This window comes from Pipistrellus kuhlii, unplaced genomic scaffold, assembly GCF_014108245.1.
Source record: "Pipistrellus kuhlii isolate mPipKuh1 unplaced genomic scaffold, mPipKuh1.p scaffold_m20_p_8, whole genome shotgun sequence".
In the NCBI taxonomy this organism is placed as follows: Eukaryota; Metazoa; Chordata; class Mammalia; order Chiroptera; family Vespertilionidae; genus Pipistrellus; species Pipistrellus kuhlii.
In genome coordinates, this window is record NW_023425584.1 from 2,105,087 (window position 1) to 2,129,699 (window position 24,613).

Below are 24,613 nucleotides of genomic sequence, written 5' to 3' on the forward strand. Positions count from 1 at the left end.
ATATACTTAAAAAAATAAAGTTAAATTCTGTGGAAAAGATGCACAGTCACACCTAGGTGTGGGGTTTGTATTTCCATCTAGAAGAGATTATTAATCCTGGTAGCGGAGCTGGATTCTAGACCAAGGAGAGTAAAGAAACCTTGGAACTAATCCTCATAAGAGAGCCCACTGGTTATGAAAGATATACCCCCTTGGAACATATATGGCAGATAAAGAGCAGTTAAACATTGAAAACATAATAACAAGCTTTTAATTACCTGCAGGGCTGGCCATTGTCAAATTAAGGGTAGATCATTGCATGGGGTCTTTTGCCTCATTAGCCACATTCTTTCTACTTAAAGTTCAAATTGGTTAATAATGTCTTGGAGAAAGCATGACTAAACAAAACCAGGTTGGAAAAAATACCTGAATTTTATCCTTTTCCAGCCCATTTGCATGGGGAAAGAAATGAGGCAACTTATTAAAACTCAGCGTTTAAATTGAAATTCATTATCCAAGGTTTTTTTTGTCATCCAAAATAATTTTTAGATTCAGAAGTTAACAAATATGTATCCACTTCATCATAATAAAACTTTGTAAATATGTCAAGGCAAAAGGCATTTCTTGGTTGCATGTTATTTTGGGCCCCTCTGTCTCTCTGGGAGTCCCACACATCCTCTCCGGAAGCTGCTTTTCCTGAGAATCGGTATTTCTGCAGATACAGAAATATCCTTGTTGGTAGACTGGCATCTTGCTGGCCCTCACTGGGAAGCTTTCACAGAGGGAGAAAGTCCGCTGTTTTCCCACAGCTAAATTGCCGAACTAAGATTACAGCTAAGAAATTCTTTTCTGCAGATCATAGCGTCCCTTTATGTGCCGTCCATAGGATTATTCCGGATTCACATAAGAAAGGAAGATCTTGTCTGGGTGAAGCATTGCTCGGGCCACGGTGTATTAACATTGGGTAGTGGTTAGGCTGTGGCATATTAGGTCACGGAGCAGGGAAAGCGCTGAGCAGCTCCAGATACAGGACCTCCGGGAAGCCGGGGGCCGTGGGCCTGAGCGCCCATGAGACAGCAGGTCGGGGAACCGAGGCTCTCGCTTTAGGTGAAGCAGACAGACTTGTATCTGGAACAAGATTCCTGCCTGAAGGAAGTGCTTTCTACAGTTTGAACTTCTGTGTTGATTATAACAGCGTCCGAGAAAAAGTATTTTCAATAAGCTTCCCATGCAAATTACTTCAGGATCTGTGGCCACAGGGCTTGAGATCCAGGTTGGGGATGCTCTTCTTGCTTTCGGTGGGTGATACTTGTGGGTTAACTAAATGTGCTCCTCTGCCCAGCAATAGGAAGTCTGTCCAACAACTTGTAGCTGATTAGCATTGCAGTTATCAAATTCCTACAGTTTTGCTGATACCGATGTGCTGACTGTTTATGAAATGCGCAGTCCTCGGGCCCGCTGTGTCCCCTGTGGGCTGGGTCGCTTAGATAACGGCTGTATGTACAATGAAAAGGACTGAGGTGTGAGGAAGGGATGGCCAGGGTCCTGAGACACTTAAACAAGCGCTCAAAAGAGTCCTTTCTGGACAGGTAACAAGTTTTCCAGCCTCTCGTGAGAGTGAAAGGAAGAGCAGGTGCGGTAGGTGAAGCTTGGACTTCGGAGTTGGCCTCCCTGTGCCACTCCGCTGGCTTTAAGACCTTGGCCAGTTCCCTGACCTCTCCCAGGCTTCTTAGATCTCAATCATGAAAACGAGATGACGGTAATATTTACCTGAAGGGTGCTGGGCAGGTGAGGTGGAGGCCGGCCATGGCATAGCTGTGCATGTGGAGCACTCACCAGCAGTCTTTTTTGCCTCTGACTTGTAAATTGAGGGGGGATCAGAGAATTGACTCATGGGGAGTGGGGTGGCTTCAGAGAGGGACTCAAAGTGGAACGCCTAGAACTTGCTCGATTTAAAAAACGTGGTTACTCAAAACAATTCGTTCTGTGATGAGTAGAGAAAGATCCTTTAAGTATAGCCTAAGTATGAGATATAGGCTGGTGGTGGTGCTTCTTGAAATTGATAATGCTGGGGAATTATGCCAGAAATGTAAAAGATGACCTGGATCACTCCACTTTTATGGAATAAACTTAGTCGTAAACATCAGGATACCTAAAGCTCTTGCTTGTGAACAGCTGCTGGTTTTCATTTAAAGGAGCCGAGAGCAATCTCGGTTAGTTGGCCCCAAACAAAATTGTCTGCTCGCATGAAGCATCCCTGCAGGCAGCCAGGCAACCTGGACCCACAGGCTGACGCTGCCCTTGGAAAATGGCATTTGGAGCGATGACTCTGACTGTCTTTCCTTCTCTTTTAAAATCATGCATTTTTGCAGCCTCCTAACTGTGCGTTACTCTTTTAAAAATGTGAACTTATTACTCTGACATGAGGAAAAGAATATTTCAGAAAGAAGCTGGATATTCCTGGTATAAAATAGACTGCTGCACCTAGGGCTGTTTTTATATTCTAATCTCAACCTTTCTGCGAATCTTCGTACGAAGACCCTGTTGTCAGAGAAAGCTGAAGAAATAGGCTAAAGCCGGTGTGTCAGAGCAAACTGTTGGAGTGAGGTATTTTTAAATTGTAGCAAGTGACTAATTTGGAACCATGCCTTGGCATTACAGTTATTTGCCACAAAGAACAGGCGTATCAGAAAAATAACCTCGCTACTTCAGAAAAGGGTTTTGTTTTTTTAACAAAGGTTAGCACAGAGCAGAAACCCCGCATTTCATTTGACTTCGTTGTGACTCACGTGGAGAAAACGAGAACTATTGACACAAAGTGCCTCAGGGGCCTGAGAGCTCTTTGCAGCCTCAGTTTCCTTCCTAAGACCTTTATTCTTCTTCTTTTCCCGGTCCTTAGTGACCCCTGACCCTGGGGAACTCCTGAGTGCTTATTTGTGGGACAGGATGTTCATGGGGTGCAGGATGAAAACATTGGAGCTTAACTCTTCATTTATCTTCACCTTTTTAGTATTTTGGTTTATGTGATTTTTTTAAGGCATAGAATATATTGATACACTAATATATTTCTATGGGTTGTAAATAAATAATCTTACATGAAATGGAAGAAATGTAAAGAAAATTTACTGATGGGTGGGCTGTGTGATCAGAAAGGCTTGGATTCAGTGTACCAGTTATTTGCAAATTCCCCTTGTTTCTTTAAGGTCTGCCTCCTCCCCAGATTGCCAGGACTTGGTCTGACATCCTTAGTATTTCTAGTGTTGGCATGGTGTCTCACGCTTTGATCAGTAAAAGTTTGTGGGTGAGGATGACCAAGATGATACAGGAGAACTGGGTTCATCACACTGGGACAGTGTGTGTGTGTGTGTGTGTGTGTGTGTGTGTGTGTGTTAAAGGAGAGAGTACAAGCCTCTAATTCTGTGAACCTTGCTTTTTATCCAGCCACAGTTCATCGTCTGGAATGAGGCCGTTTATAGTACCGGTAGTTTTATTTTTTAATAATAAACTTTTTCTTTTAGAACAATTTTAGATTTACAGAAAAGTTGCAAAGGTAGTACCCAGAGTTCCTGTACATCCTTTACCCAGATTTCCCTATTGTTAACATATTACATTAGCATAGTGCATTTGTCTCAAGAGGAGCTATTACTACTAATTATTATTAACTAGAGTCCATCCTTTATTCCCATTTCTTTAGTGTTTCCCTGCATCCTGTTTCTGTGCTAGGACGCCACTTTACATTTAGCTGTGTCCCTTTAGGCTCCAGCAATCTGTTCTTTGTTTCAGTTTGTTTAGTTTTTTAGTCCTTACCCAAGGATATTCCCCCCCCCCCTTTTAATTTTTAGAGAGAGTAGAAGGGGAGGGGAAAAGGGAAAAACAGAAACATTGATTGGAAGCCTCCCACATGTGCCCTGACTGGGCCAGAGGTGGAACTTGCAACCGAGGTACGTGCCCTAGACCAGGAATTGAACCTTTGACCTTTGATGCGCAGGCCCACGTTGAGCGCCACCGACCAGGGGCTGTTCTGTGCTTTGCGGATCTTGACAGTCTTGGGAAGCACTGGTCAGGTGTTTGTAGAATACCCCTCTGCCGCCATGGGTTGGATGTCTTCCTCATGATTAGATGGGGCTGTGTGTTCTGGGGAGGAGCATCACAGCGATAAATACCATTCTCATCACACCATTTAATGGCTACCTGATTTCAATGTGACCGCATCGGACATTCTTATCTGAACTTTACCAACTGAACTTTCAGACGCCTTCCAATCACTCTCTAACGTAGGGGTGTCGAACTCAATCAGAGAAGGGGCCAAAATCTAAAATCCAGCCTAAATCGCGGGCCAAATGGTTTACTGAACAGTCATAAACTGTCATTGTGATGGAAACGCAGCGGAGTGCAGTGATGACAGTGCGGTACGGGCCACATTGCAAGGCCTGGCGGGACGGATTTGGCCCGCGGGCCTTGTGTTTGACACATGTGCTCTAACGAAACCCTTAAGCTTAACAGGTTGACTTCCTTCCCCTGATCACCTGGCTGCGGTGCTGCTGGCAGCTTTCTCCCCGCAGAGCCGCCTCCTCCGCTCCACGCCGCGTGTGTGCACGGCCCGCGCTCACGCCGCCTGCTGTAGATCCCAGTCTCTCAGGATGGGAGAGATTAATAAGCTTGGAGTGACCTTAGGGGCCTGTCAACTTGGGTAATTGGTGAAAGGGATTGTGTGCACCTCCTGTAGTCGGTGAAAGTGAAGATCAAATGTCTGGCGGCAGGTCTCTTGCAGAGAGCATGGTGGTAGACTTGTTTTGGTCTTTACGGAGCTTTTCTCTTTTTTTATTTTGGAAAATTTCAAACATAAACAAAAGTAGAGGAAGTAATATAATGACTCTCACGTACCCACCACCCAGCACCAACAGTTTTAATTTATGGTCAGTCTCGTTCATATGTGCCCTTCCCGCTGGCTCCGCCCCGTTGTTTTGATGTAAATCCCAGCTACGGGGTCAGTTCCGCTGGAAATGTTTCAGGACAAAGTAAAGATGTTTTTATAAAACAGGATCGCTTCGTCAGCATCACCTGGCGAGCCCCGCGGCATGGCTCAGTGGTTGAGAGTTGACCTACGAAGCAGGAGGAGGTCACGGCTCAATTCCGAGTCAGGGCACAAGCCCTGGTTGCGGGCTGATCCCCAGTGCGGGGCGTGCCCGAAGCAGCCAGTCAATGATTCTCACCATTGATGTTTCTATCTTTCCTTCCTCTTCCTCCCTCTCTTAAAAAACAACCCAAAAACCAGAAGAAAAAGGAAAAGGATCACCTGGAGCTTTGTAGGAGTGCAGTGTTTGAGCCCCAGTCAGACCAGCTGAGTCGGAATTCTGGAGGCTGGCCTGGAAATCTGCACTTATAACACTTTTCTGGGATTTCTCTGCCCCACAACAAAATGTTTTATCTTCTGCTAGGGACAACGTAGTATCAGTTATTTAGTAGAAACCTGTTGGCTTGTATAACCAGTGAGACTCAAGAAAGGAAGAACAATTTTAAATTCAAAAAATTCAAATGTCAATACAGTTCTGAGGACTCTTCCTGGGAGAAGTGTCTGTTCGTAACCTCAGAAGAATGTCAGCACTCCGGGGCAGACCGTCCCTCCAGCTCTGCATACCTTTGTGTTTTTTTGTTTTACTTCGGCCCCTTCTTTGGGATAACTAATAACCTCTTCACGTTTTATGAACATCCTGTGTGAATAATCAGTAAAAACCGTGAACGGGTACCTGGGGGCTGGGAGCCTGTGGTGTAGACATGCCCGCTGGTGCCAGGCTCTGCCCGCTGGCGACATTCCGTCCACGCCAGCGATGAGCACACTGCCCCAGCGGGCCCCGGTCGTGCCCTGTGTGGTAGCTGCTGGCGTTATTTTTTTCAGCACAATTTCATGTTAACATCTTGGTTTTTGAAAATTTATTTTTTCAAACTAGTTGATCTTGGAATAGCTTAGGGTTCATAGTGTATTTCATATTTTCCAACAGGTACTTTTTTTTTTTTTAAAGTTAGTCCATATATACTGATACACAGAATGGAGCAAAAACAGTTGTGAGTATGAGAAATATAGCATTTATTCTTGTATTATTATTGATTAATTATTGTATTATTTCCCCAAACTGTACATTTTGCATTGATGTACAAAATATTCTTAGGATTAGCTAAAGAAAGTAAACTACTCCAGAAACTGCTGTATTATAGTGGATTTGATTAAGAACATCATAGGTTCATAGACCAGTACAGACCATTCTGGACTCTCTTTTTTTGCAACACATATGCCTTGAATAGGAGAAAAGAAATTAGTTCAAGCATCAATGAGAGTGAACCTAGAGAAGTTGCTCTTATCCCAAAGTAAAGCCACTATAATTTAATTTTTAAAAGCACCCTTTTTTCTCCCGTGTTCTCCATGTTCACAGTCCATCCCAAACACCTCTTACATCCCTTTTTGCTATAGTGAACAGGCGACTGAGTTTCATATGATATAAGTGCAACTTTTAAAATATATATATTAATATATATATATATATATATATATATATATATATATATATATATATTATTGATTTTTTACAGAGAGGAAAGGAGAGGGATAGAGAGTTAGAAACATCTATGAGAGAATCATCAACCAGCTGCCTCTTGCACACTCCCTACTGGGGATGTACCCGCAACCAAGGTACATGCCCTTGACTGGAATCGAACCTGGGTCCTTTCAGTCCGCAGGCCAACGCTCTATCCACTGAGCCAAACCGGTTTCCACTAATTGCAACTTTTAATTATAGGAAATAAATCTCTGAGATACCTTGGATTTAGAAGATAGATGGAGTACGTAGTCATTTTACACATTTAAAATATCTATTTTAACTAAATAGTAATTGTGAAATTTTATAATTTCAGCTTTTTATTGCAAAACAGAAGTGTTGGTTACCACTCACATAAGCCTCTAAATTCAAGTTTCATATGTTTTTCACATTACAGATTCTTCCTCGGAACCTCCATAAATTCAACTTGTGTTCCTTTCAGAAGGAAAACAATTTCTCTCCCGTTCTCCCTGACAGGCTGCCTCTAGTGTGGTTCTTTATATCAGTAGCAATTGTTACTTTCCAAGGTCCCAGCCTGCAGTTACAGGCAGACCCCGCTTGCCTCTGACTTCAGACTGTTATTAAAACGCAGCACCCGCATGCTGATTGCTGGTGAGACGCTGAGAAATAACAAACTTACCAAAATAGTCCTGGGAACACTCCCAGAGGCCGTGCCGCTCAGCAATCTGTAATCTGACTTCTTTAGGAAAAAACGAACGTTTAACAAAAGATCATTACAACCAGTATTAACCACGAAGGCACTTGGTAGAATCATACATTTTGGGATTGTTTATCCTTATAGATAGAACTTTAGAGCTGACCTGCACGTTTACAGGTGAGGAACCAAGGCTCAGAGAAGGTAAGGAGCAGATCCAGCCCCTGGCCGCCCGTCAGTGGCAGCTAATTGTAGAACGAGGGTCCTGCCGTCCTGTTCACCAAGTTCATTGCCTCGCAGAATTCTCTTATTAGTGTGATGCGCGCACACAGACTAATTCCAGTCATTTCTCCTCTGGATGTTTATTTCTATTTCCTGTCTGAAAGTACTGAGATGAAATGTAAACACAGTTGTCATATAGTCGATTCTTGACGTATGGAAGATAATTACTTAGTAAAAATTAAGAAACTAAAGTGGTAGCTTCCATAATTAGGCTCAAAAAGACCAGGTTCATTTTTTGTTTTTAAAATTTGTATGAATAATTTTGTTTCCACCTGTGAGATGAGTTATACTGTTTAATTAAAGATGTTAAAATATTTCTAATTTTTTAAACATGTTATTTCTTGGAAGAACATCTGCTGAGTTGGATTTCTTGGAATGAGCTTCTTCTCTCCTTTTGTTCTCTTCCTTCTATTCCATTTTATTTCCAAGATCCCCCTCCCACATGCCCACACACTTAAAATAGGATCTTTTCATGCATATGATATCTCCTCTTGTTGCTGAGGACATAAGTATAGTTGTTAGTTTTAGTTCTTGGTTTTTTTAAAACACCTGCACTGTCTGCTTCCTTCAAGTAGCTTTTTATCTGTCTGGGTTGGCCGCTATCTTAACTTTTTTAAGGAGGGTCATTTCCAAGTGTCAGGTGGCCCTTGGCAGTCTGTTCAGATTAGAGAGAGGGACACCGAGGGGAGTTGTCCTTTCACCCCACACCATGCCACACCTGCCACCACGTCCTGGGCGCAGGGAGTGTGGGAGCATGCGCCCTGAGCATCGCGTAGAGCCATGTGACCTTGGGAAAGCGCCCTCCCCTCTCCATTGCTCAGTTTCTTCGTCTTTAAATGGGCTAATAACAGAGTCCGCTCAAAGGCTGTTGTGGGGTTGGGTGAGTTTAGGCTCGTGTGTGGCACATAGAAGCACCGTTCAAGTATTAACTACCTTGGTTTTTTAAAGGTTAGTGGGCATTTTAATTTGTTCTTATAAATTGGTTTTTAGATTGAGAGGAAGGGAGAGGGGTAGAGAGAAACATCATCAATCGCTGCCTCCTGCATGGCCCCTACTGAGGATTGAGCCCACAGCCTGGGCATATGCCCTTACCAGGAATCGAACTGGTAACTTCTTGGTTCCTGAGTTGGCATTCAACCACCTGGGCCACACCACCAGCATTTCTTGCATGAATTTTTGTCATATCAGAAATGTGTTTTCTGATCACTCCATATAAAATACCCCTCCCCCCATCTGCTACTTTATTTTCCACGTGGCTTCTCTCCCAACGAGGTACCACACATTCCTCACTGTCGGCTTCCCTGCACAGCAGGTGCGCTGTTCCCACTCCGGGCGCCCAGGGCCCGTGGCAGGGCCTGCTTAGGAGACATTTGACGAAGGATGTTTTGGGTGGGACTTGTTGGCTGGCGGGCTTCACATCTGGGCGATGAAGCAGCCACTTCAATAAGAGACTCCCACCCCCACTCCCCACCGCACCCCGTCCCCGTGGCTCTTTATTACCGGGAGTTCTGTCTCGGGCTGGACACCCTGTGCGGAGGCACCTAGTTCTGTCGGGTTAAACACTCCGCGGTCTGTTCTGTGTGATGTGAAGGCACATCCGTGAGGCATTGTCAGGACACCCTCGCAAACCTCACTGTGAGCTGGGAGCCGGGCAGGCCGGGCAGGCCGGTGTGGTGAGCAGCTTCTGCTGAGTTATGGAGATAGTGCTTCGAGAAGAAAGCTTTGCTACGGAGGCTTTTGAACATCTACACAGTAGACAGAAGAGTCACATGAATTCTCTACCGTCTCCCAGTGCCAGCCCCGCCTCTGGCCGCCCCGCTGCATCCATACCGCCGTCAGTGCTCTCTGAGGGGAGAACTTCTAAAGAGCACTGCCTGTGACTGTGTCAGTGACATTAACAGAATTGATTGTAGGCCCTAGGAAGCTACAAAGCTGCTGAGACAGAGGCTCAAGCAAGGTGTGGCAGGAAATTTAAAAAAAAGGCGTGTTTTTCTAGGATTTAGGGTCTGCCATATCTGGGAGGAAGGTGCGTGCGGTTAGGTCATCGCCTGGCCTCTGGCCCTGTGGTGCGGAAATGGTATTGGCTGAGGTTTGCGTTGTGACTCCGACTTTCCACTGATTTGCCTGCGCGTTTGTACACATTTCCATGGGAAGTTGAGTGGAGGGACAGAGTGTCCTTTCCCCCAGACAGTGATGGCCACAGGAGCGGCCGGAGTTGGGAGAGGATCTGGGAGACGGGCCCTGCGGCCTGCCTCTGGGCAGCTCCCGCCACTCTGCCCTGGCCTCCGGGCCTGCAGGAAGCCCTGGTTCAGAGCTGCCACAGACCGAGCCGGGCGCATCACCCACCGCTCCGCCGAGCCATTCGCTTACTCGTGAACACTCCTGCCATCCTTTTCCCAGCGTGCGGGCAAGGAGCCCGGCCCTCAGGGAGCGCTCCTCTCTGGTCGCTTCCACCCACGTTAGTGGGATGTGATGAACCTCTGATAAGGCGGAGTGAAACGACGACGTTAGAGTCACGTCTTGGACAGCATCTGTTAAGATTCCTTTTCTGACCTAAATAGAAAGAGTGGCGGCCCGGGGAGGGTGCCCCGTCCCCACAGCCCAACGCCCGGGCCGCCCCGGAGGAGCGGGCACCTTTGGATTTCTGCTTTGCCAGCGCCAGTGAGTCTCCTCAGCTTCCGGAGAACGTGGTGTGTGTGAACGAATATCGTTATCAGAGGAGAACACACATTGGGAGAAACCCACTCTTTAAGAAAACTTATTGTTTAAACAACGTAATAGTTATACTGCTTAATGTGAATTGCAAAAATGGGTAAATGAAGAATGTTTTTGGAAGTTCTCTGAGACCTGGGGAATGAGTGATTAACTATTGGGTCGGCAACTAAGTAATTGCGGATTTTTTAAAGAAAATCAAAGACAATTTTTTCATGGAACTAAATAACTTTATTCTGTAATGTATTGCCCATTTTGATCAATGACCTTTTGACATCTTTCAGGCAGCATCATAATCCCACGTTCAAAAAACTTCTGGTTTTTATTAGCAAAAAACTGAATCAGGTACGATTTGACATCATCATCATTATTGAAATTTTTACCATTCAAGGAGTTTTGTAAAGATCGAAACAAAAAGTAATCAGATGGTGCAAGGTCAGGACTATATGGTGGATGTGGCAAAACATCCCAACCAAGCTCCATTAATTTTTGCCGAGTGACCAAAGATGTGTGTGGCCTTGCATTGTCATGATGGAATACAACACCTTTTCGATTTGTCAATTCGGGCTGCTTTTCTTCAACTGCATTGTTTAATTTCGTTAGTCGTTCAATGTAGACATCAGAATTGATCGTTTGGTTGGGTGGTAAGAGTTCAAAGTAGACAATTCCTTTGTAATCCCACCAAACTGATAACAAAACCTTCTTTTGATGAATATCAGCTTTTGATGTTGTTTGAGTTGGTTCACCTGGCCTGCTCCACGATCTTTTCCACTTGATATTGTTGTAAACAACCCATTTTTCATCGCCAGTTATCAGTCGTTTTAAAAATGGATCATTTTCATTACGTTTCTTTAGCAAATCGCAGCTGCTAATGCGTTGCGTTAACTGTGATTCTTTCAGTTCGTGAGGAACCCATGTATCGAGTTTTTGAACATAGCCAAGTTGTTTTAAGTGATTTTCAATGCATGTATGTGATACATGAAGCTTCTCTGCAATCTCACATGTTGTACTGTGACAATCCGAATTGATTATTGCTTTGATTAGGGCGTCATCAACTTCAACTGGACGACCAGAGCGTTTTTCATCTTTGAGTGAAAAATCACCAGAACGAAATTTGGCAAACCAATTTTGACACTGCCTTTCTTTTAAGGCTTCGTCACCATAAACAGCACATAACTTTTTATGAGCTTGCGATGCGTTTTTCCCTTTGCAGAAATAAAAAAGCAAAATATGACGAAAATGTTCCTTTTGATTTTCCATTTTTCAACGAACGCCAAACGAAAACTACAAAACAGATCAAAAAACTTTTTTTACTGATTAACAGCTGAATAGCCAACTATCAAATAACAAAATGTGTTTTACATTTGTACTACGTCTGCAAACCTAAAAATTCAACTGAAGCCATATATGTGTGAAACCAGCAATTACTTAGTTGCCGACCCAATATTAGTGGTGGGGAGGGACAGGACTACCCCCGTGGTACAGTACGCATTAGGGGATGGTCCTTTGATAATTTGCCAAATAAGAGCAAATTATCAAAGGACTGCTGCTGTGGCAATGTCTGACTCTTAAAACCGAAGTTCATTCTGTTAACCAGGAGATTAGTCATTTCTCTCTCCTCCTCCCCGTCCTTGCTTATCTTCCCTCCTTGCGGGTGCTCCTTAGTTGGTGTCTCTTTCTCCCCTCCCCTCACTTCTGACCGAATGCCAGGCTCTGTGCTGGGCCCTGAGAGTCTGGTCCCCACCCTGCTTAGCTTCAGTCTCCGGGGAGGACGTGGACATGGAGAATGCCAGGTGATGACCTCTGCGATGGGGAAATACAGGGGGCATTGGGCGTCCAAAGGCAGGGCCTGGGACTTGCCGGACCGGGTTCCAAGTTGAGATCTGAATGGCGAAGATGAATGGTGGGAGGGTGTGGCGTTTCCTGAAAGGAAGAATGTAAATGCCTGTGACGGAACAGGGAGTACACACCTGGTCTTTGTCCCCCTCCCAGGACCAGAGCCCCCAAACACAGATTTCCTGGTGACAGGGCAATAGGAGCAGCTCTTGTTATGAACAAGCCCCGGCAGTCATGCATGGATTTATGCTCATGGAGTGGCTCTGGGTGGCCCATTTAGCTTCTTGCTGGGGCTGGTAGCCAGGAGCCGAGCACATGATGAGAGGGTTTGTGCTTCCAGCCCCACCCTTTGTGCCTGAACCACTGGGTAACCAGATGGCAAATATGAGGAAATTCTCTTTACAAAAGTGTATCGGCTCATAACTGAAGAAGGAATGACAAAGTTAGTATCAGTATTTTGCAATCGGTAATGGATCGAGCACTGATTATCATTTCTTTTTATCTGTGGATGTTTACATTTTTTATTCCCAAAATTGTTTTACAGGTAACTCTTTAGTTAATTACATATAAGTTCAAATTCCGATGGAAGCTCTAGGCAGGGATTTATCACGGCTGAATTAATAATCAGGTGGTACTCCTGACGTACTCTTGAGTCATTACTGAGAAATTGCACGCTAATTACCTGTCTATAAAACAGATAATGGGTACCTACCTCTTAGAGTTTCTCAACTTTTCTGCTTATATAACTATTAAAATGGTTTGAACTGAGCAATATCGCTCACAGAATGTGCTTTAGAGATGGCAGGGCTGTTGTAATGGGTGTCTGAGGGAAGATGCTAAGCACCCAGACCTCTGTTACCCTCATTCCCAGTTTGCAGAGGGCAAAGCTGCCTCTGTGTCCGGAGACACTCCTGCTGTTACTGATGTTTTTCTTTACTCGACGGTTGGTTGACTGATGCGTTCTGAGTGGCGTGGCCGAGAATGCTTCATGGTTTCCTAACAGTTGTAATGAGGAACCTCCTGCTGCCGTTGGCACTGTGACCGCAGGGGAGGGGGCGCCAGCTGTAGTTCCCGGCTGGCATTGCCTCCCTCTGTGGCGGAGCCGGGTGGGTCCTAGTTCTTCGTGTACGGAGTGTTTCTCTAACTGGTACATGGAGTTTTTTAAAGCCCAGTACTTTGGACTAACCAGGAGAAAAGCACAGTAAATGAAATAGTTTTAAAAGTGTTGAAACTGTAAAAACTTCTACTTGAGGCTACTAGAAGGTTCCTTTTCAGGCAGCAGTTTGTAGAGTCCTCTCGGTGGGACTGGTAGACACATGGAGGAGATTGGACTGCGGGGAACAGATGCCCGGGGTCCTCGCCAGATGAGCCTGTAGGCAGAGAGAGCGAGCAAATGCAGGGGGCGCAGACTTACACCTCTGGCTGGTTAAACACGCGGACCACTTCTGCAACCTCCGGACTCAGAAGACCTTCTGAATCAGATAATGGAGCGCCTGCAGGCGGTTCTGATCACACTTCACAACAAATAGACAGTGTGTGCTGAGAAAAAACAGGCTGAAAAGAGAGGAAAGAATGATTTAATAGCTGTTACGTGGAGCTTGGAGGAGAGCCCCAGAAGCGTGTACTGTCTTAATTAACGGCGATGGACTTGGTTCAAAGCATTTAGGTTAGGCTGTTTGTGTTAAAAGTTACCTCGGCGAGGCAGACCCTGTGGGGTCCTGGGGAGCATGGGGTTGTACTCAGCGCCACATGCCCACTGTGTCCGTGGGCCTGTCAGTGTGACTGTGATGGGGACGGAGCTGGACCAACTCCCTCAGCGTGCGGTAACGATCCAGTGAGACCATGCTGTATGCGGTTTGTACCGCAGATACAATTGATTACAGCACACCCTTACTTCTGTGCCTTTAAGAAAGAAGAATCTCTGCCAGTGAAAACCAACTTTTCAAGTATAAGATACACCTGAAAACTCAGGATGTTAAAATGCAGCGGACAAAGTGCATTTTGAAATAAAACACAGAGGCTTGAAAGTGCTTTGCTGTCAGGAGCCTCAGAAGTCACATTTGCTGCTGTTGTGTGAGCCGGGAGGAAAGGGTTCGGAGAGTGAGTGCCAGTGGGACACGCAGGCCGAGCTGGAGGAGGAGCAGGATGACCTTTGTGGGCCTTCTTCATTGGAAAGCTGCTCCCGCACCTCCCTTAGCTGAGGATTGTGCAGGGTCTGTAGTTGAGGAATTCTCTCTCTGGAGGGTGACTTCCTCCAGGTTGGCTTTTGAAAGTCAGCAAGCCAGCACTGGCGGTTCGATGAATGCACAGGTTTTCCTGTTTTAGATGATGTTGGTTTCCGTTTACTCTGTTAGCTGTAAGCGCAGAGGGAGCCCCACTGTAACAGCGTGGTTTCGGCGTTGCTTTCACAAACAGACCTTTGTGCTGAGAAGAAGCTTGGTGCTGTTTGCAGCTGGCTGCAGACCTCTCTCTCCACCGAAGTTCATGCTCGGGAATGTGTCTCGCTCACGCAGGCGCTGGGATTCATTTTCCTTCCTTCAGGTGTCAGTGTTTCTGCAGAAAAGCCGTGGCACCGTTCATGGCTTGTCTCCATGCCTTCCCCTCGGTGTATTTGAACACATAATGAGCTGCAGATGAGGATGATAAGGAAAAACATTTCTGACCTTATTGTGGTAATCATTTTGCAATACATAGGTATATCAAATCACATCGGTCACCTTCAACTGATATCATGTGATATCTCAGTTATAAGCTCAATAAAACTGGGGGAAATGTTTATTTCTTAGTAAAACACTGGCAGGTGAGGCAGCAGTTTGCTCTACTAAAGAAATAGCCCGTTGGATGAGATATTTTTCAATAACTTTTAAAAAAAAAAAATATATATATATTTTTATTGATTTTTTACAGAGAGGAAGAAAGAGGGGTAGAGAGTTAGAAACATTGATGAGAGAGAATCATCCATCAGCTGCCTCTTGCACACTCCCTACTGGGGATGTGCCCACAACCATGGTACGTGACCTTGACCGGAATCGAACCCGGGACCTTTCACTCCACAGGCTGACGCTCTATCCACTGAGCCAAACCAGTTTCGGCTCCAATAACTTTTTGTTGCCAGAGAGACGTAAAGATCTTTATGCTCTAGACGGGGCTTGCAGTTTCCATAAAGGGTCAGCAGTCCAATATGTCAGCCTATGGCTCCCGTGCAGTGTCTGTGGCACCTCGTTTTGTTTTATTTTGAAAACATTTAAGATGTAAAAACCACTCTACCTGCTCCTGCCCCTACCAGTGCTGTGCGGAGAGGCCACGGGCAGCTCTGCTCAGTGGACAGGCTCCTCGGAGAAGTGGCTGCTTCTAAAGTGGGGGTGGGCCCTAACCGGTTTGGCTCAGTGGATAGAGCGTCAGGCTGCGGACTCAAGGGTCCCAGGTTTGATTCCGGGCAAGGGCATGTACCTTGGTTGCGGGCACATCCCCGGTAGGGGGTGTGCAGGAGGCAGCTAATCGATGATTCTCTCTCATCGATCTTTCTAAATCCTTTTCCCTCTTCCTTCCTCTCTGTGAAAAATCAATAAAATATTAAAAAATAAATAAAGTGGGGTGGATAAGATACAAGAGGAGTTGGAGCTCCCTGTACTGCCAGCCCGTGAAGGAGATGCGGGAAACAGCAGGGGCAACAAAATAATGATAAAATAATGATAATGATAAACCTGAGCAACAAAATAATGATAATCCTGGATTATAACCCGGCATCTAAAAGAAATAACTGTGAGGTCATACTGTAGAAGTGAGGAGGGAGTAGGAAGAATAACAAATAATAAGTGTAGAAAGAGCGAGGGAAATAGAAAATCATCATCATTAGAACATCATAGTATTAATGGCTGCAGGCAAGACGCAATGACGATGAGAAGATTAGTGTGCAGAACTTTAAGGGGACACAGGATATTTGCCTAACCTCAAGGTGTCTCCCCCAAATTCTAATTACCGTGGAAGCTGTAACGTGTGTCCACGATTCTGTGATGTCCCTCCCTCCGGGAAGTGCAGCCTACCCCCTGTGAGGTGCACCTGGTTTCGACCTCCTTTTAAGGAGTCGAGTAGTAAAGGAGGAAGGGGTGGGTAACTTCCTGGTGGTGAAACCCGGCAGAAAGCACCTGCGTCAGGTGGTCAAGTCCACATGCCCAGGAACAAGTGGTGCCAACATCTTGTGCCCTTGCTCTGATGTGATGTGAAGGGCCGTTCACCCTGTGCCAGCCTAGATTCTTCTGGCAGATCTGTAACCTCAGTCCAGTCATGAGGCAACCACATTGAGGGGCATTCTACACAGTCACTGACCAGTACTCTCCCAAAGTGTCAAAGTTAGGAAACACAAAGACTGAGCAGCATCAGGGGCTGGAGAAGACTAAGGGGCATGAGGACTAAATGCAGTGTTGGTAACCTGGATTGACTCCGGAAAAGTAAGAGGATATTGATGGGAAAACTGGTAAAATCCAAATAAAGCCTGAAGTTCGGTTACTAGTGTTGTACCGATGTTACTGTCTTAGCTTTGATGCGTGTACCGTGGAGACATAGGATGTTAATGTTAGTGGAAGCTGGGGAAGCAGAGTGGGGACTCTGGATTGTCTCTGGAACTTTTCTGCAAACCTAAGGTTATTTCACAAGATTTTTTAAAACCCAGCTTGTTCTTTAATATATTTTATTGATTTTTTTTTTTTTATAGAGAGGAATTAGAAACATTGTTGAGAGAGAAACATCGATCAACTGCTTCCTGCACACCCCCTACTGGGGATGTGCCCAAAACCAAGGGACATGCCCTTGACCAGAATCAAACCTGGGGCCCTTCAGTCCACAGGCCTGCGCTCTATCCACTGAGCCAAACTGATTAGGGCAAAACCCTAGCTGCTTATCTTGGATTGGTTATCATCTTTATCTTGAACACTTAAGCATTTTATTAACCCTTAGCCCATTTATATTTGGTTGAAAATATATTGATTTGTTTATTAAAGTTGATTTTGGAATGTCCACGATGTTAATATTACTTACTTCTCTTTCCAGTGGAGTCACCTGCTGCCGAAGTTTCCTCATCCTTTGTGATCCTATCTGTGTGCAGTTTCATTATATTAATCGTGCTAATTGCAAATTGCGTATCCTGCTGTAAAGACCCAGAAATTGACTTTAAGGTGAGCACAGCTGGTGGGAGCATTCAGAATCCTCCTCTGGTACATTTATCAATAGAAGGGCTAAGTGTCACACTCCCTGGGAGCAGGGATGGGCAGACTCTTCTGTAAGAACCTACAGGAAATAAACTGGGCCATTGTAAACAGTAAATTCCACAGGCCACGTAGGGTCTTGTCACAATCACCTCTCAGCTCTGCCAGCGAAGTGCTGCATAGACAGCACAGAAACAGGTACCAATAAAACTTCATAAAAATGGTAGTTTGGGTTTGGCTTGTTAGCTGTAGTTTGCTCGCCCTGCCTTAGAGCATTATTGACAATTATAGGTTTTGAAAGGGAGGAATAAAGTGTGATGATTGTATTCACTTGCTGTAAGGCCTACAAGGAAGAACAGGCTGGTTTTGATTTTCCCCCCAAACTTTTCTGTGCTGGTGAGTCTGTGATTGTTGAGGCCAAGGGATCCCCTAGTGAGTGTGTCTTGTGTATGAGGAGAGCATCTTTCAGTTTACCTTGAACCCTACAACTGCCTATGTGGGGAGAAAAAAGAGGGCGTATCAATAACCTCATTCCACACAGTAGCTGTAAACACTGCCAATTGTAAATACTGGCTCGTGTAACCGCAGATGAGTAGAATGTTTCTGTTGATTTTTAGAGAGAGGGGAAGGGACAAGGAGAGAGAGAAACATGAACGAGCGAGAGAGAGAGAGAGAGAGAGAGAGAGAGAGAGAGAGAGAGAGAGAGAAACATCATTGATTGGCTGCCTCCTCATGCCCTCTACTGGGGATCGGCCCACAACCCGGGCATGTACCCTGACCTGGAATGGAACCATGATCTCTTCGTTGTTAGGTTGACGCTCAGGCACTGAGACACATCAGCTGGCCATCCTCTCTGAACCTTAGAATCATCTGCTGCCTAATGGTGTACCATGCTGTGGTAGAGTCTTGAGTAGCATTATTTCTAAGGTGGAAGCGATGGATAAAGTTACTTTCTATGGGAGAACCTTTAGGAATGTCTGGAAGGAAAGTTGACACAGCTCCTCTGTTTGAAGGTGCACCTCACTTACCCTGCTTCCCGCTTCCCATTAGCAATGATGCCCTAATGAATATGACAGCATAGATGACATAAGTGGAAGAATGCCCCCTCACGTGAGAACATAAATGCTACATCAGAGAGACCTGCCCTTTCAGCTTTTAGCTTTTTCTTTCAGCTTTTTCTTCCTTATGTGGAGGGCCGTGGGAGGTGGTAGAAAATGAAAAGAAGGTTGTTCTGTGAGGAGTGGAAAGCACTCTGTTAGTCCTGGTGGTGTAATGCTCTTTCATTCCTGAGGGAACGAATGACCTTGATAATCAGCTGTATCTGTGTTAACATGGACACCGAGGCAGACCCAGCTGGCTGATGGGAACAGGTAAGATAGCTTTCTGCTGAACAAAGTCACTTCAAAGGTTTCTGCAGCTCAGCTGGGGCAGCCTCGGTTTCCAAGTTGCTATCTCTAGAAAACCAGATGTTCTTAGAATGCCAACTGAACCAGTGTGCTGCTGTTTTATACCGTAATCTTGGTGTTCAGATCTCAGATTATTTTCTACCTCAATTAATTTTTTATTCTGCTCTTTTCAGATAAATAGGACTTGCCTAAACATAGCTTTTTTGAGTCTTTTAACTTCCTTGTTTTGATTGAAATTACATTGTAACCAGAAGTGCATATACAATTTTAAAATAAATTGTTTTGATTCAATATGCAAAGAGATCTGTGAAAGTGAATAATAAGAAAAAAGAGTAGCTTAGACTATAATAACTTAGAAGTAAAATTTTGGACTTAGAAGAGTATTTCCAATTTAAGTTCTGTGGTCATTATAGAAAACTAGAGGACCGATGCACGAAATTTGTGCTCTCGGTTAGGTCCTTCAGCCTGGCCTGCGCCCTCTTGCAGTCTGGGACCCCTTGAGGGATGTCTGACTGACGGCTTAGGGCCACTGTCCACTGAGAGTGGGCCTAAGCTGGCAGTCAGACATCCTTAGCACTGCAACGAAGGCAGGAGAGGCTCTCACGTCCACCGCTGAGCTCGCCAGCCATGACTGAGTGGTGCTCCCCCTGGGAATGCACTGACCACAGGAATGCTCCTGTGTTGAGCATCTGCCTTCAGGTGGTCATTGCACGTCATAGTGACCATGTTCTGAGATCAGACGAGATCGGGCGTGTTCAGGGTGGAATGGCTATAGAGTTCATGTTCTATTGATTCTGCTATTCGGAGTTGGAGAACACAATTACATATGCTTTTTACTTGAAATAACTGTGAATTGGGGGGGGGGGGGGTTTGGCCACATGTTCCAAATGAGTGAATAAATGTTCATATCTTAAATGTTAGCCAATGGTTTTAAGGATTTGCTCTCAAATTGACCTATATTCACTATAACATTGCTCTTCTTTTATATTAGGAATTTGAAGATAATTTTGATGATGAGATAGATTTCACACCACCAGCAGAAGATACTCCCTCTGTTCAGTCCCCAGCAGAAGTGTTCACACTTTCAGTACCAAATGTTTCACTGCCAGCTCCATCCCAGTTCCAGTCTTCTGGAGGTAAGACCTTCGTGCTTCCCTGAGTTATTTCTAAGAGGTGAGACCGGGAACCTTGCTGGGAATCGTAACATAATTGTACCGACTGTCCTCTGCGGGCTTATTTCTCTTCCTTCTGCTCCCTGCTGAGGTCGAATGGTCAAGCCCATTGCATTCTCCCAACAGCTGAGTCTTTTCCTTTGGACCCTGGGTCTGTTTTTTAGGAATAAACAGGCCTCCTCACTTCATTAGAATGGAACTCTCGTACAGAGCCTCTGCCTTGCTCTTCCCCCCCCCTTTTTTTTTGTTAATCCTCATCATAGGATGTTTTCCCATTGGTTTTTGAGAGTGGAAGAGAGGGGGAGAGACAAAGGGGGGTGGGGAGGAGAGAGAGAGAGAGAGAGACAGACAGACAGACAGACAGACAGACAGACAGACATCAATGTGAGAGAGACACATCCATTGTTTGCCTCCCGCACGCAGATCAAGCCTGCAAGCGAGGTAAGTGTCCTTGACCAGAACCGAGCCGAGGGCCGGGCTTCTATCCACTGACCCAGGGCTCTTCCCTCCTTTTCAGTAGGCACGCTTCTCTCCTAGCTCTCTGCCTGCTTGTGCTGAATGGACTCTGCGTCTTCGGGGTGCCCTGTGTTTGGGAGGAGGGGTGTATTTGGATTTGTTAATCAGATGGATTTTGCACCCTAAGATAGGGAGGGCCAGTCCCTGGGGTTGCCTGCTGCACCGTGAAACAGGACTGACTAACGGCCAGCGGGACGGTGACTAGAGGTGACAGTAGTGTAGCTGGGTCAGATAAAAACAGTACAAGGTATTGAAGAGTTAGAGGGGGATACTCAGTTACAAGTGTTGCCAGTTTTAAAATGTTTTGGCATTGTTAGTTTGAAAGAGATGTTTTACATATCTATTTCTCTCTTTAGCACAAGCATTGAATTTATGTTGGTGTTTGAACTTTATAAGTTGTATTTTTTAAATATGTTTTTATTGATATTAGAGAGAGAGGAAGGGAAGGGAGAGACAGATAGAAATGTCAATGATAAGAAAGAATTACTGATCAGCTGCCTCCTGCATGGCCCCCACTGGGGATCAACCTTGCAACCCAGTCATGTGTCCTTGACTGGGAATTGAACCACTGACCTCTTGGTTCATGGGTTGACGCTCCACCACTGAACTATACCAGCTAAGCTATAGGCTGTATATTTAATATTTAACTTATTTCATTTTAATACCTACTTTTAGTTTTTTTAAAAATATATATTTCATTGATTTTTTACAGAGAGGAAAGGAGAGGGATAGGGAGTTAGAAACATTGATGAGAGAGAAACATTGATCAGCTGCTTCCTGTACACCTCTTACTAGGGATGTGCCTGCAACCAAGTTACATGCCCTTGACTAAAATCGAACCTGGGACCTTTCAGTCGAACTGGGACCTTTCAGTTGAACCCAAGACCTTTCACTTAACTGCAATTGAACCCGGGACCTTTCAGTCTTCAGGCCAACTCTGTCCACTGAGCCAAATTGGTTAGGGCCCTATTTTTAGTTTTTAATGTTCTTTACTTTTTCCTACAGAAGGTTTGAAGTCTCAAGTTGCCCGCCACAGTCTAAATTATATACAGGAAATTGGAAATGGCTGGTTTGGAAAGGTAAAGTGTGGTTCACTTCTATTTTTTTTCCTCCTACTTTAGAATTTAAGGCTAATTAAGAATTGTATTGCATGACATTCCACATTCTCTCCAGCCTTTCAGTCCTGATTGAGTTTCCCATTACCCGGTGAAACTGCATGGGAATGTGAGCTTCAGCATTCCTGTGTGGTACGTTCTTCCAAAAAGTCCTTTATTTTTATTTTTTAAAAATATATTTTTATTGATTTCAGAGAGGAAGGGAGAGGGAAAGAGAGAAACTTCAATAATGAGAGAGAATCATTGATCGGTTGCCGTCTGCACTCCTGAGGAAGTTCAAGGGAGAAAGTGGAGACAGTCTTTAGACAAGTCTGTAGAGGAGGTTGACTCTAAAAGCAAGCAGAGAAATGGAGTAGGAGACTTTTGGAACCAGCCAAGATGGTAGACAAGTGGTGTCATTGCTGGACTCAGAGGACAAGTTGTACACCAGTTGGATTAGACTGTTGAAGTCAGTGAGCTGGAAATCAAAGGACTGGCAGAGAAGAAGTTAAAATTCAAGGTGTAGGACATACTATATTTATTAATTAGCTAGGTATAGATTCATGGGATTCTTTGCTGAGATGGGATCATAGGAAAATGATTATTGGAAGTGAGATCACAGAACTGAGAGGTTGTGGTTTTGAAGAACTTGTCCTTGCATCTATTGAACATTAAGAATGGTTAGCAGTGGGGGCGGGAGAGAAACAGCGAGCCAGGTTAGTGCAATAGCATACTGTTATTCTTTTTGAAATTGATATCTTATCGTTATTAGTCTTATTGGCACAAGTTGGCTCTTTGAAACAAAAATAAAGTAACTTTGTTAATTATCAGAATTTCTTGTTCTGTTCATATTTCTGCCCTTATATTCCTAATAAAGACATTAAATTCTGTTTTAGTATGTGCTCTCTCTTTCCAGGGCATTAAAATGAAGCTATTTTATAAAAAGATAAAATAACTTCTAAAAGACAGCCTTTAGTTTTGATCATTCTTGAATTAAATAAAAATTTTTACTTCATCATTTTTATTTTAGACTAGAGGCGTGGAGCATGGGATTCTTGCTCTGATGGGGGGGCATGGCCTGCGGGGATCAGCCCACTGTGGGAGATCACTCATCCGGGGCAGCTGAACGGTTATAGACCCTCCCTCTGAGTGGCTGCTCCCTGATCCAGCATCCTCCCTGGAGCTGGAGCACTCCCCTCTCCAGGAGTTCCTGTCGGGGCTGGGCCCAGGGACAATAGCACTGAGAGGCAGCAGAGTAGGCCTCAGTCCCACGGCAGCCACTAACCCGCCTCCCAGCCTCCAGGGTCAGCTTTGCAAGCCTGGTGGCGGCATTGCACAGCCTGCGGGCATTTGGAGGAGGCAGCAGGAAGTGAGGAGGAGGAGCCTGGGGCAATGATTGCAGCCCGGCTTCCTGTCAGTTGGCCCGGGGGTCACAGCAGGAGCAGATGCTCATAGCAGTCAGCCTTTCAGCACTCCCACTGTGGCAACCCACTGACCACCAGGGGGAAGCTCCTGCATTGAGCCGCTGCCCCTTGGTGGTCGTGCACATTATAGCGACTAGTCAACTGGTGGTTCTGGTTGTTCCCGTTCAGTCGCTGGGCTTTTATTATATAGGATACTAGAGGCCCGGTGCACAAAATTTGTGCAGGGGTTGGGGGGTGTCCCTCAGCCCAGCCTGCACCCTCTCCAATCTGGGACCCCCTCGAGGGATGTCCAACTGTTTGTTTAGGCCCGATCCTACCTGAATCGGGCCTAAACGGACAGTCGGACATCCCTCTCGCAATCCAGGACTGCTGGTTCCCAACTGCTTGCCTGCCTGTTTTCCTGATTGCCCCTAACTTCTTCTGCCTGCCAGCCTTATCACCCCTAACCATCCCCTGCCAGCCTGTTTGCTCCTAACTGCCCTCCTCTGTAGGCCTGGTCCCCCCCAGCTGCTCTCCCCTGCAGGCCTGGGTCCTTCCCATCTGCCCTTCCCTGCAGGCCCAGTCGCCCCCAACTTTCCTCCTATGCTGGTCTGGTCACCCCTAACTGCCCTCTCCTGCAGGCTTGATCGCTCCCAACTGCCCTCCCTCTGTCCTTAATCACCCACATCTGCCCTCCTTGCAGACCTAGTCCCTCCCAACTGCCCTCCCCTGCTGGCCATCTTGTGGCGGCTATCTTTGACTTCGTGGGGACAGCCATCTTGTGTGTTGGAGTGATGGTCAATTTGCATATTACTTATTAGATAGGATAGAGCAGGCGTCTTCAAACTACGGCCCGCGGGCCACATGTGGCCCGCAGAGGAGTCTGATCCGGCCCGCCAGGTTTTTTGGGCAGTGAGCGCAGTCGAGGTGTTACAGTAGGAATTAGTAGTTCATATAGTCCAGCCCTCCAGCTCTCGGAGGGACCGTGATCTGGCCCCCACTTTAAAAAGTTTGAGGACCCCTGGGATAGAGGATTGGTGCATGGGTAGGGACCAGGTGGTTTGCCCTGAGAGGTGTCCTGGATCAGAGTGGGGGTTCCCTTGGGACATGGGGTGGCCTGAGTGAGGGGCCTGTGGTGGTTTGTAGGCCAGCCACGCCCCCTGGCGACCCAAGCAGAGGCCCTGGTATCTGGGATTTATTTATCTTCTATAATTGTAACTTTTTTTTAAATAAATTTTTATTGTTCATATTATTACAAATGTTCCTTTCACCCCCACCCCCCATTGCTCTCCTCCACCAGGTTCCCACCCCACCCTCTGCCCTTTCCCCACCCCCCATTGTCCTCATCCATAGGTGCACAGTTTATGTTCAGTCTCTTCCCACATCCCCCTCTCCCCTTTTCCCCAAGAATCGTCAGTTCACTCCCCTTCCATACCTCTGATTCTATTATAATCAACAGTTAATATTGTTCATCAGATTTTTTTTTTTTAATTTCCTTGGTTTTTAGATTCACTTGTTGATAGTTACATATTTGTTGTTCATAATTTTTATCTTTATTTACTTTCTCTTCTGAAAGAACCCCCTTCAGCAATTCATATAATTCTGGTTTGGTGGTGATGAACTCCTTTAGCTTTTTTTTTATTAGTGAAGCTCTTTATCTGACCTTCGATTCTGAGTGATAGCTTTGCTGGGTAGGTTATCTTTGGCTGTAGGTTCTTACTATTTATCACCTTGAATATTTCTTGCCATTCCCATCTGGCCTGCATG

At 45.4% G+C, this 24,613-nt stretch overlaps 1 protein-coding gene across 10 annotated transcripts in view; it reads left to right on the forward strand.

The window, feature by feature from the left end:
- The window catches only part of LMTK2 (lemur tyrosine kinase 2), a 71,932-nt gene that overhangs the window by 3,037 nt on the left and 44,282 nt on the right, over window positions 1-24,613 (forward strand). For 6 of the 10 annotated variants that reach the window (XR_006740722.1, XM_045576807.1, XM_045576808.1 and 3 more), the window contains exons 2-4: window positions 17,101-17,225; window positions 19,653-19,797; window positions 21,355-21,428. Coding sequence is in view for 9 of the 10 variants with exons in the window: in XM_045576807.1 (XP_045432763.1) it covers window positions 17,101-17,225; window positions 19,653-19,797; window positions 21,355-21,428 (344 nt within the window). In the remaining variant the exon portion in view is untranslated. Of the gene's footprint in view, window positions 1-17,100; window positions 17,226-18,481; window positions 18,626-19,652; window positions 19,798-21,354; window positions 21,429-24,613 lie in introns of those variants that run through there. The other 4 variants (XM_036424308.2, XM_036424313.2, XM_036424311.2 and 1 more) reach the window with 4 other exon arrangements.